We start from the raw sequence: 12,856 nt of genomic DNA on the forward strand, positions 1-12,856 counted from the left end.
TCCTACTGAACTGTTTTAAATCAGAGCTCACTGAAATTACTGCAAAAAGAAAAAAAAAAAAAAAAAAGAAGAAGAAGAAGAAAGGGAAAAAAAATGTCAAAGAAAGCTTAAATGACAAAATACAGAAAGGTATACACTCCACTGAAACAATAACTGATACTGAGTATCCTTTACAGAAAGGTCCATTTGATGATTTGGGGAATCTGCCTATGTATAATTAATGAATTCCTTATGGCTGTTTTTTACTGTGGAATGCTTTATACTCTGGGTACTATGAAGACAAGGAAAATAATTTAACACCTGCCCATGAACAGGTTAATAGCTAAATACTATCAGCACCTGTACAGATCTTACCCAAGGAAAAGTAAACGTTAAGGGCCTTTTTATTTTTTTTTCCTGCCCCTCCACAGGGGGCTAGATTTAGACAGTGGAAAATCCCAAACAAGAAGAGAAAAATATCAGATACTAATCCCAAGTCTTAAAAAAATCACAGAGTCTAAGTGACTCCGGTGAGCCCCCAGGGATCCAGAGACAAAGGCAGCTTGTTTGGGAGGAGACAGCCTGGGGGCAGCTCTCTTAGAGGGGAGACACCATGCGGGATGAAAGAGGCTGCTATCCAGAAGGACAGGACAGGGAGAGACAGCTCAGCCTGGAATATTGGGTGGAAATGTCACATATGGAGCAAGGGAGCTGAGGAGTGGCAGCAAAAATCTATAAGAACATTTAGGCAAGGCAAAGTGTGCATATCTTTTGTTGCTTTGTTTAGACATGTACACCATTTCTCTAGCTAAAAGGGGGAAAAAAAACAGAACCCACTGAATTATTGTTTTGGAACAACTGCAGAACTTACTTGCATGCCTGCCTGCAACAATGGTCACGTATTACAGAAAATCACAGAGTTGAAGATTAAGATTGGAAAATACCTCTTAGGCTATTAAGTTCAACCATCAGCCCATCACCACTGCGCACACTAACCATGTCAGAAATGTGAGGTATACAACAAATGTTGGTGGACTCCTCCGGCTAAGGGAAGCTTGCCCATGCGTTGGCACTGGTGGGCCCAAACACAGCAGGCTGAAGACTGTCCATACACTTAGGAAAGGTCTAAAGAGCCTGGAAATGGAGCTCATGTCCCGTTTCCCAGAAAAAAAATTATCTGTCTCCTCTTTTTGTGCACTGTGAGGCTGCTGCAGCTTTCAGCTTCTGCATCAGATGAACAAGAGAGGGAACTAGCTGCCACGGCAGCAACTATATTTAGCAGTCTATTCTGCTACTGATGCATATATACCTGGCTTCTGTTGACTATAATGAGAATTATTCTGCCAAACCGCAAGGAGAATAGGCCTTTTAGGATTCAGTTTGTACTAACAAAATGTCTAAGGAAAATTACCCTCTTTTGGTCCGTGCTAAATTATTCCAGCTTTTCATTAATACTCATTAAGTTTCTAAGAGCTGGCATTATTAGAAAAAAAAATAGTTTTCACTGACAGAAAAAAGCCACTCAGATAAATGAAGAAAATGTTTACTCAGTTTAATAGGAGTAATTTTCTTTTTGGTGCTCAATTCAGCATCAGGATCTGAAGTCAACAAAGGTTGGATCAGGGTCTACAATTTTTTTAATAGAGTTCTTCATATTTCCACTGGAATATGTTGAAAACTCAGGGTTATAATGAACCATTGCATATGCGTATGTGTAATGCCAGGAAAATTAATAATGTCTTGAATTTGTTTGATATTTGTTCAGCAATCATGAGTAAATAACAAATAACTTGATAAGATTCATCAGAAAAAGCATGTGTAAAACCCACACAGCTGGAAATAAACTTTTTTACTGCATGAAGCCCACTTTCTCTCCCACCAAGTTATTGTCATTGCTGTGAACAGCTTCTTTTCCCCAAGGGCAGAGTGACAGGCTTAGAAGTTCTATATAAAATTGCATGTTTTTCAACTGAAGTTTGTATTTAAGCCTTTTTATGTCCAGGTTATTTTAACTACAGTCAATGTTATTGTAAAATATATGTATTTTCAATTAAATCAATTCTGTAGGCAAAAATGAACCTTTTAGAAAATTTCAAAAATGTGATGGTTCATCACCATCTTCATTATAACCCATACAACGGTACTCTCTGTAGGACAGAGTTCAGAATGCCATTATTTAAGGCTATATCAGTGATTTGTTGGTGAAAATAACTGGATCTTTTCCAAGTACCTCAGTTTTGAAACACACCTGAAAGCATTTTACTTCATAATCCACCAGGTCCAAAGTAATTCTATAAGTGACAAATCTCAACCAAACACAATAAATGGCATTTAGCACTAATCGTAAAGGACAGATACTATGGTATTTGTTTGGTCAAAATGGGATTAGTAATCAATCCCTCTTAAGACGTTCTATTAACTTGGAGCACTTAGAATTACGCAGGCTGATGATTGTGTACATTCTTTTCTTCCCTTCAAAAACAGTTTTTACTTTTCACATTTTCAAATGCAGAGCAACAACTAAATGCAATAAGCTACATTGGCAAAAAGATGTCAAAGCATGGAATTAAAAGATTTCCAATCACAACTTCTGCAGTGTGGCTAGCACTGTATTCTCCAAGGTCTTTGAAATTTTGTACAAGGCTGAAGCACATTGCACAGAAAAGCTAGACTACAGCTACCCTAATGCACCGAGGGACCACATACCTGAACACTGGCCCACAATTGTCTGTATCATTAAATTATTCACATCAGAATGGTTTAGACCTTGGCCAAGTCTTACAGACAAAATCCATGCATGCCCAGGGGCCATTCCCTACAGGCAGCACTCTGCTTTGTGGCTGTAAGAGAGTTCAGCACTTTGGACATGAGCCATGCTATGTTGATTGGCCTCAGGGCAAGAGAACAGTTATTAGTCCATTTTATTTATTAGTACAGACATCGCTATGGAATATTCTTGAAAGTGATTTAATTTCCTTTTAGCAGGCTCCTCTTTTCTCCCACAATTTCCTTAATTGGTCTTTCTGCCAAGTGAAGCTAACTTTTAACTCATGTGTTGCTTCTAAATATGATTAAACAAGATTAACAAGAGAATATTTGTCTCAGCTCCCAAACGAGGAAAGCTGCCTCTTTCAGACATAAACAGAGTGCTCACATTTCCTGGGTCAAACCAAAATGGGATGTGTAGTGGGAGAGTTCCCACCGATCAGTTGTTCTATGATGTAAGAGCTGTCCATAGGGCTGTCACCCTGTGGGCTCAATGACCGCCGGGCAAATCAGGGCTGAGTGGAAACTATACCATATAACAGCATCTTGTTGCATTGCCCTGGTGATTCAGCTTTCTTAATACCCAGCTTAATCAAGGAAAACAAACAAACAAACAAAAAACCAGCAAGAAAACAACTCCTTTTCAAATGATTTATAAATTGTGTAGAGGAAAATACACGTTGCAGAAGAAAGCCTCTGCCACCGCAAGGTTTATTGGAGGATGCCTTAATCTCAAGTCACGTCTCCTTTGTGGTCTCACTTCATCTGAGTGAATCTTACCAAAGGGATATAAAGAAGGCTGCTTTCTAAAGCTGACAGCTGAAGGCACCAAGCCCCCGGCTCGCAGCAGTGCGAGTATGTATGATTATCCAAATTTTATTCTTCTTTCATTAGGACAGATAGTGCACATCCTTTCTGGTATTAATATGCATAATTCTGTTGGCCTCCAAGGAACTGTGGCATGGATAGACAAAACGAGGATCTGTCTGGCCCTTTGCCATTAATAACAAGGAATCGTTTATCTATATTGGAACAAGATGGTGATGGTGCCTCTTTTCCAGCTTTGTGAAGCACTCTAAACAGAGGGAAAAATTAGTAAGTATTTTACTGTATTATTTTGGTATAGCAGAGAGGCTGGATAATTCATTCTGGATTCTCTCTTGCCTTGTCAAATAACAGGGTGTACACACTCACTGCAAAACAGCAATTTGGAAAATTAATTCCACCACATGAGCATGGTAGCATGTCACCAACTCTTTTATAACAGCCTACCTCCTCCAAATACAAATCCATCACACATTGGCTACTTATGCTCTAAAATGAATGTGAGTCTCTTTCCTCCTATTCGGTTCAAAACAGGATGTATTTTGCTGTACTTGAACATGTCAGTACCTCAGTACATGAATGGCTCATGTCACTGAAAGTGCCTTGCACCCCATCAGGACCCAGGAGACTGAAGCAGAGGTTATCTCTGAGTGGCATTTATTGTAAGTCTTATTTTCACCATAAGGGTTTCTAGTTTGATCCCCTATTTCCACTAAACTATTTATAGTTTTTGCCTTTTTAAAGTGGTATTTTTCATTGACACTGAGATTCATTATGTTCAAGGTTTCAGTAAGCAGCATACAGCAGACTACGCATAACAGCACGTACTACAGACCTCAAAGTGCTTTGACACACCATTTCCAGCAACAACAGTGTGAGCAGTAAAAATCCAAGTGTGGCAATTGGGGGTCTGCCGATGTACAACTAATTAACAGCTGGCTGATGTTATCACTGTTAGCATTGTACTTCAGAGCCATTTTACACAGTACTCTGTACTTGAAACTACATGCTAACGGCCAGGGAAGAGATGGCAACGCATCTGGATTTGATTAGTGGGCTACAAATGTTCACTGACAACTGAAACATGGGTAGTGGCACCAAGGGACACGGTTAGTGGGCATGGTCACGATGGGTCAACAGTTGGACTAGATGATCTTAGTGGTCTTTTCCAACCTTTATGATTCTATGATTCTGCGAACATGGGCAAAAAAGGGATGTGCTATGCACGGTGCCCAAATGAGGAGCACTTTCAACTCAGATAGGCTGATGGCAACTAACAGGTCACCTGGAGAAATACTCGACCTGAGAAAGCCAGCCTGGTGCCACGTATAAGGGGCAAAAGTTGTGAAAAGTGAAGAGTATCTCCACAGCCTTTTGGATGGGTAAGGAGGTAATAAAGAGACTGGCAGTAGAGAACAGGCAAAGAAAGGCCAAAGCACCGCAAGCAGATGGTGTACCCTGAAAACTGCCAAGATGTGATGAGTCAGGTGATTACAGTGTACGAAGGTATGCCTATTCTGCAGTCATTGCAGTTTATGTGAACAAAGCGAAAATATCTCTATGTAGCCCTGGTATGGTTGTTAATTTTGCTATAGCAAGATAAGGTACTGCATGAACTGCAAATTCTCACTGAAAAGCTGGATAAGATCCAAGCAGAGAGCCTGATGAAGTTCCACGGTGCTGCCATCCACATTGCCAGTGGTACCTACCTGGCTGGCTGGGGGAAAGCTGACATAGGGAAATCACACAGAATCACAGAACTGCAGGGGGTGGAAGTGACCTCAAGAGATCACTGAGTCCAACTCCCCTGCTAAAGCAAGTTTCCTACAATAGGTCGCACATGTATGTGTCCAGATGGGTCTTTAATATCTCCACAGAAGGAGACTCCACAACCTCTCTGGGCAATCTGTTCCAGTGCTCTGTCAACCTTACCATAAAGAAGTTCTTCCACATGTTAGTATGGAACTTCCTATGTTCAAGTTTTAGGCCACTGCTCCTTGTCCTATTGCTACACACCTCCAAGAAGAGCCTGGTCTCATCCATTTGACTTCCCTTTACAAATTTATAAACATTTTTCAGATCCCCAGCTGCTATAGAAAAGAATCATAGCATCATTTGAGTTGGAAGGGGCCATTAAAGGCCATCTAATACAAATCTCCTGCAAAGAACAGGGATGTCTACAGCTAGATCAAGTTGAACAGAACCCAGCCCAGCATAACCTTGAATGTCTCCAGTGATGGAACAGCCACCACTACTCTGGGCAAAAGATAATGTTCAACAGAGGTGGATGTTATGGTGCCCTAAGAAGAGCAACGTTAAGAAGTGAGTATTGGAGACTGAATTAGTTGACTTGAACTATAGCTTAACATTTCTGGGTTGTAGTGTACTGGGTGAAATGACACAATATGAAAATGCACCCAATGCTTTTTCTTTTCTTCTTTTTTTTTGAGCAAAAAGTACAAAAAGAATGATGGTGAAGAGAAGCAATGAATGGTATATTTCAGTCAAAATAGTGCCTGAGATGCTCTGAAATTAAGGATACTAGAAGCAAAGCAGTATTATGAATGTTCTTCTGAAAGATTACAATGCAAATAAATGATGTTTTATTCCTTGGATACATTTTTAATACAATTCTATTACTTCAGAATACTGCTGTACTCTATGAGACTGAATAAGAAAGATAGTGTCAGCAAACTGGGCTCCTTCTGGGTTTTCTAACCTTTCCTCTCCCCGATCTGCAGTTGCTGTGTTCCCCCTGCAAGTTCCTCAGGGGTTTCCCCTGGGCTCAGTCACAAAAGCCAATCTGAATTTCCCCATTAAGGTGCTGAGCTGAGGGCAACCTCTTCATCCTCCTCCCAGACTGCCACAAACTGCTCTGCTCACAGAGGTGGCTCTTGATCTGCATGCCTATACTTGCGCAGAGCAGCAAAGTGGGTCTCATTCCACCTGTAGGCTTTTCCCTCTGCTTTGGAAAGCAAGATGAGTGGTTAGAAATATACGTCTGATTACCATATTTGTGTTCTGTAATTCTTCACATGTCTGACTCCACCAGGAGCTTAACTGAAGCCAGTGGGATCTTACAGTCATTAACATTTACAAGGCAGCAGTTCACAGTTGTTGAACTAACAACCTACCCCTAAGAAACTGATTTTTCTCCCCTCTAAGTATTGACACGTGGTCTGCTGGCTGTGATGCTTATTCACAGTGACAGTGTGGTTGGTAGGATTTCGTGTTTTCACAGGATTTGTCTTGCGCAGACAGTTTCTAATTTACCTCTGCTCTTGTTTTAATTCAATCAGCTGATGGAGTGCAGCTGATCTCACAGCACATATGGCTGTTCAGGTTGGAAAAAACCCTGAATATTTGATGGGTTGATCCTTAATGCTTTCTGCTAAAGAATTAGCAAGCCTGCTAATGAGCCAAGGGATCCCAAGTGGGGAAGGGGAAAGATACAGAATTAGATGCTGTTTTCATTCTTTTTTTTTTTTTTTTTTTTACATTTCTCAAATAAGGACTGCTGTGTTTTGCACACACTGACTAGTTTTACAATGTAGAGAAATTCGGGTGTATCCATCACACTTAAAAGGACTTGTTTTCATAAGTGGATGTTCTGTGGCCACAGGGAGTCACAACCTATTTGCAAAGGCACCCGAGGCACTCACCCTGTGTAGGAGGCTTGGGCACCAAGCAGTTATCCCTCACCGGTGTGTTTGCAGCTGCACTCTCAGTCCTTTCACTGCCTTCCCCAATGATTTTTCTGTCTTTCCTGAGAAAACCTTATCTGCCCTCCATCCCATACCCCACCCTGCCTCCCCACTGCCACAGAGGAGGTCAGTTCTTCTGTGCTGACTGGCTGAGTCAGGTTTCCCTTCAGCCCTTTGCTCAGTGCTTCTGTTGCTCTCTTCCATCAGCTTCCCTCCATTGCTGCATCCTGCAGCCAAATGGTGGTTGAAGACCAAGTGCTTGACACTATGTCCATCTCTCTCCAATTCAGTGACACCTCTCATGTCAACCCAAAAAACAAAGGGAATTCACAAGGACCATCTTTAATAATTAAGAGTTCAGATTGCCTGTCGGTTTCTTTTCAACAAAGCCACTGCAGCCCTAGGAAATCACAGCTAAGGCTGTAAGAGCAGCCAGATCAATCTCAAACCACTTATCTTACAAATCCTGAATTGCCTACATCCAACACTCAGCCTTTCTCCTTAAATCCATTGCAAATACACTCAGAGTGTATCAGATACTGGTTGCAACAGTTAACTTAGTGGAGTGGCAGCACTTCTGCTCCCATTTTTTGCATGTACTACAGCAAAATAAATATTTACTCCAAACCTCACCTGTAATAACAGAATATACAGTTACACACATACAAGCAAATAGAAATCAGATAAAATTATGAAGCTCAGTTAGCAAGACTGTGTTTCAGGAGAGGCAGGGAATAGATTGGCTTTGTAGATATCTCAGTAATTCAGACAGCAACTGCTCATGGCAGCATGGAATTAAGGATATTTGAATAGTATAACTCCTATTTTCTGCTTCAAACTTTTCTAGCATGTCCTCCATCCGCAATGTGAAAGCTTACAAGGAATTACCTTTTATAGCTACAGTGAAATGATGCATCTTTTCTCTCTCAATTTGACATTACATCTGCAACTTGGTCTTACTGCATAGAATCATAGAATGATTAAGGTTGGAAAAGACCTCTCAGATTATCTAGCCCAACCACCAACCCACCCCCACCATGCCCACTGACCACGTCCCTCAGTGCCACATCCACACGGTTCTTGAACACCTCCAGGGATGGTGACTCCACCACCTCCCTGAGCAGCTGTGCCACTGCAGCACTGCTCTTTGTGAGGAGAAATGTTTCCTAATATCCAACATGAACCTCCCCTGGGGCAACTTCAGGTCATTCCCTCTCATCCTATCACTGTTACGTGGAAGAAGAGGCCAGCCCCACCTTGACACATCCTCCTTTCAGGTCACTGAAGAGAGTGGTAAGGTTTCCCCTGAGCCTCGCCCTTTCCAGACAGAACAATTTCAGTTATTTATATCGAATGCTCTCCTTATGATTTTCTCTGTCCTTGACATGTGTGCCTGCAGCTGGACTGAGAAGTAAGTCACTACACTTTGAAGAAGTTGCTATGAATTAGTGCACAGCATTAGATTAGGTACAGGATTCCTGCAGTGATTATAAACTCAGCAGGAGTCCTTACAGCAGCTCCAATCTCGACAGGGTTACTGTCTTGTTAATCAACCTCCTTCAGGACTCGAAGCAGTTCTGTGCTTCAGTTCTTGGGGGCTTTGCTTGGAAGCTGCAGTTCTGTGGAGAATGATCTGACAATTTACAAAGTCTACAGAGCTTTGATACACTCAGTAAAACACATCAAAAAAGGCTTGACTTAAGCTGTGGCACCCTGCGTTACACACACAACCACACAAAACCTATACAACCTTCTTGACATGGTCAGTGCAAAATAAGATTTGGAGATTTTCAAGCAATGCCTAAACTGATCTGTAAGCCCAGGCCCAGATGTTAGCTCTGGTCAGGTTCTGAAACCTGCAGGTGATAAGATGTATGCCCTCACCTCCTCCCATACAGTGGGGGAAAGGGAACACAGGGAAGAAGTCAGAGTAGGTGTTGGACACCCTTTCTATCACCCTTCATCTTGACAGGGAAATGAGGATGTGTGGCTCACCATGAAGTGCCTATCCCATGCAAGAGCCACAGACTGGCCTGGGCAGGGAACACGCTGTCTAGGAAGGGAGGCTGCTTTCTGCTTTGTCTTGTGGAAGAGACAACTATAATGGGGTGCAAGGTTCCTTAGAAAGTTAAATTTGTAAACAACTTCTTCCTTTTGCTGATGTCCTGCTAATTATGAAAGGGAGAGTGATGTTAAAGAGCTATCTTGTTCTGAGGGGAACACAAAGATTGCAAGTCCCTTTATTGTTCTGCCCTGGACACCTGTGTGGGAACTGCCTAGCAGAAGTAAATTCTGGCTTTACTATGGAAATAGCATCTCCAACAAAAACATGGAAATGGTGTTCCTTGTTTCTGAAGAGCAATAAATCTGTGTTAGAAGTGAATTGACCCATTCAGCACAAAAAGAGGCCACGGAGAATGACATCTGGAAAAGTGTGGATGCCAAAGTTACAAAGTGAGTTGCTATTACTGTTGCTGTTTACACTAATGCCAGTAACAACCACCACTCTGATACTGATTTGTACTGCGAGAATACCTATGAACAGCTTTTGTACTATACTAGTCCTTGACTCAGAAAGTTAATCTTTCAAGACAAATGAGAACAGGTGGGTGTATTTGGCCTAACTGGGTTGTACAAGGGACCTGTGAACAATGCTCTCAGACATATGGTCTGATTTTTGGCTGGTCCTGTATGGAGCCAGGAGCTGGACTCAATGACTCTTATGGGCCTCTTAACTCCGGATATTCTGTGATTCTATGTGGGACAGTAATGTTTAAGCATGAGAAACAGGTATACACCTGACATCACCACTGTTTTCCCACAGCGCTTGTGAAAAAAGGAGGCTCTTAAGAGGGGATCTGAAGGTAGGTATGGAGGTAATTGGGAAAGTGTTTAATGCTCTTCCCGGATCTGATGGGAAGTATGGGATAAATTAATTCATGTAAAATTTAGCACACTGTTTGTGCTGGAATCTGGCATCACTGTGATAGCTAAGTGGTAGCTAATACATCAGCACTTGAGTAGACTTGAGGCCTTAGAATTGATGACAAGTAACCCTGCTGGACATGACAGAGAAGGAGATGACAGTGGTGAGATTCAAAGACAAATGTAATATGGGCAAGATAGCGAGCTAGGATTATGATCCACATGGCAGCATGAATGGATGTGGACAAGATCGCACCAAGAAAAGGATGTTGCCGTAGTCGAGGAGTGTAATGAGAATTCAGGCCAGAATTAGACCTTTGTGAACAAAGAGCTTCAGTTAGAAATGTTGCAGAGTATTTGTTTGCAGGATTTACGTGTAGTCTTGGACACAGAGATGTGGGGGAATTTCAGAGTGAAAAGTAATACTCAGGTTACAGACACAGAGGATGGGCAGACTGGAGAGGTTATCCATGAAGACTGAGTGAGAGTACAAGATTGAGGGTGAAAATGGTGTGCTCTCTACTTTTGCGATGTTAACCCTCAGCAGACAGTGAAATACTGATGTTAAGTGTGGCTTTCGAGCTCTAAGTACACTTTATCTGCCCCCTACCTCCTGCCCTGTAAGGAGACGGTGTCTGAGCTTTGAAAGCCTTATTTGTCTCTTGGCATCCTTTAAAGTCTTCTGAACATGATTTTGAGAATGTTAAATCAGAAAGAAGTTGCTAAAAGTAAAAGAAGCTGGGGGAACTAGTAGGACATGGGACAAAGTGCTCTGCAGAGCAACTCTGCAGTCCTTGGCAGGAGGAGATGTGCCATGCAGATCCTAAGCCAGGTATTTCTGGTAGGTGTTTTTGTTCCTAGGCTGCCTTCTCCAGGGAGAGACAGGACTGCAGACAGCACCATGACCTGTGAGAAGTGAACAAGGGGTCTTGGGAAAGCTGCTTGTAGTTAATTGATTCATTCAACTTCTAAGCAAAGTGAAATAATTTTTGAATAAATCCCAATGAACAAAAGGGTCCTATCCATCCAAGGATGTACTGCACGTTTCATCATGAAGCTTCACAAAAATATTTCTTGAGGAAGGTGCCCCAGAGACAAAGAAGAGAGAGAGAAACTGTGTTCACCAGTTTGAAGATGTACCCTACAGCTGAAGGTCATATGGTGCATTCTGCACTACATGGGACTGTATGAGACTAGAGTCTTTTACGTATCCATATTCCTACACATGGAAGGAACCGCATCTCCATTTTTGACCACCTGAACTACTTGTATTTCAGGAGGAAAACTGACTTTCTTGGCTTTCTTTTAAAAAGTCCTATATAAAAAAAAAAAGGGTGAATGAGCCTCATATCATAATCTCAGTGCACCGTGAAAAAGCTCTCATGAATTACACTATCCACTACCAACTTCCAACAAAAGGATAGGGATTGAGTCTAAGACTTGTTGGATATGCAATTAAGTCCTACAACAGCCTACTTTGTAAACGTTAGCTAAGTAAAAGCTCTGCCAGTGAAGTCATAAGCAATCCATCATAATCACCCTTCAATAAACTCTTTGTCCAGTTCAAGAATTAAAAGCTGTATTTAACATATTCATGGAGAATGGAGAAATGCCTTTAGAAACAACAGTCTTAATGCACTGCTAATCTCTAAACCAAATATTTATAGCCCTGTAGTTTATAAACAATCTGGAATATTTGGGTAGTGGATGTCCAAGAGGTGGACGCACACACAGTAATAGAGAGGTTTTACCATTCCATCCACCTGGCTTGGTGTTTTACTATTATGTCTGAATTAGAAATATAAAAAATTATTGTATTATGCATGTAGAAAGAGAACTGAAAAGAGCGGGAATTAAAATACACAAAAATGGTTCACTGTTTATTAGTTTGTCTGCTTCAGGAAATAATCAATATCAAAGTTGATTCAAGCCGAGATCTGTCCGGATGTGTATTAATTTGGTCCATGAAAATAAACTAGAAATTACTAGGATAAAAGAAATAATAATGAAATATGGAAATAACTGCAGATTTTGCACATTGTCATTATATAATGGATATAATGGAGATAATGACATTACATAATGGATTCTAATTAAATCCAGGTGGAAAATGACCTTCCTAGACCTCCCTTCAAAATTAAGATTTTTGACAGTCATGATTAATGGAAACATGCACTTTGCATGGTTTGTAAACCTGAAACATCGTTGTACATTTCAGTTTATAATTTATCCCATTATCTGCTTCTGCATGCATGAAGGTCAGCTGTACTGGCACAAAGTAGCTGTGAAAGCCAGAGGCTCTGGAAGGTTGCTTACACACATTTTCAATTATTTTATTTGGTGAATAATTTTGCCTACTTGTTCCTTAGAAAGATGACAATCTTAAAGTGTGATATATTTAACAGCAGTAATTGCAATATTCCTGTTGTTCTCTTGCCTTTTTAGAGTAAACAAAATGGCACTTAAGAATTCCTACCCGCAATATTTCTTCAATGCAGCTGTTATCTCCTGTTCCACTGTCCTGTAAACAAAATGAAAATTCAGTTTGTTTGTGTTTTAAGAAGAAATAACAAATAGCAGGTTGAGGACACGGTTGTCACATGAAATACATTCAAAATTCTATTACAGTTTCAAAATGAGGCCAAGTCTTTCCAGCC

At 41.1% G+C, this 12,856-nt stretch overlaps 1 protein-coding gene across 6 annotated transcripts in view; it reads right to left on the reverse strand.

Moving 5' to 3' along the window:
- The window catches only part of AFF3 (AF4/FMR2 family member 3), a 331,214-nt gene that overhangs the window by 168,746 nt on the left and 149,612 nt on the right, over window positions 1-12,856 (reverse strand). For 5 of the 6 annotated variants that reach the window (XM_015277795.4, XM_015277794.4, XM_015277792.4 and 2 more), the window contains exon 4: window positions 12,676-12,720. The exons of the other annotated variant lie outside the window; for it this stretch is intronic. In XM_015277795.4, the coding sequence (XP_015133281.1) occupies window positions 12,676-12,720 (45 nt within the window). The remainder of the gene's footprint in view (window positions 1-12,675; window positions 12,721-12,856) is intronic. 6 annotated transcript variants of the gene reach the window in all.

The sequence above is a fragment of the Gallus gallus genome, chromosome 1, assembly GCF_016699485.2.
Source record: "Gallus gallus isolate bGalGal1 chromosome 1, bGalGal1.mat.broiler.GRCg7b, whole genome shotgun sequence".
NCBI lineage: Eukaryota > Metazoa > Chordata > Aves > Galliformes > Phasianidae > Gallus > Gallus gallus.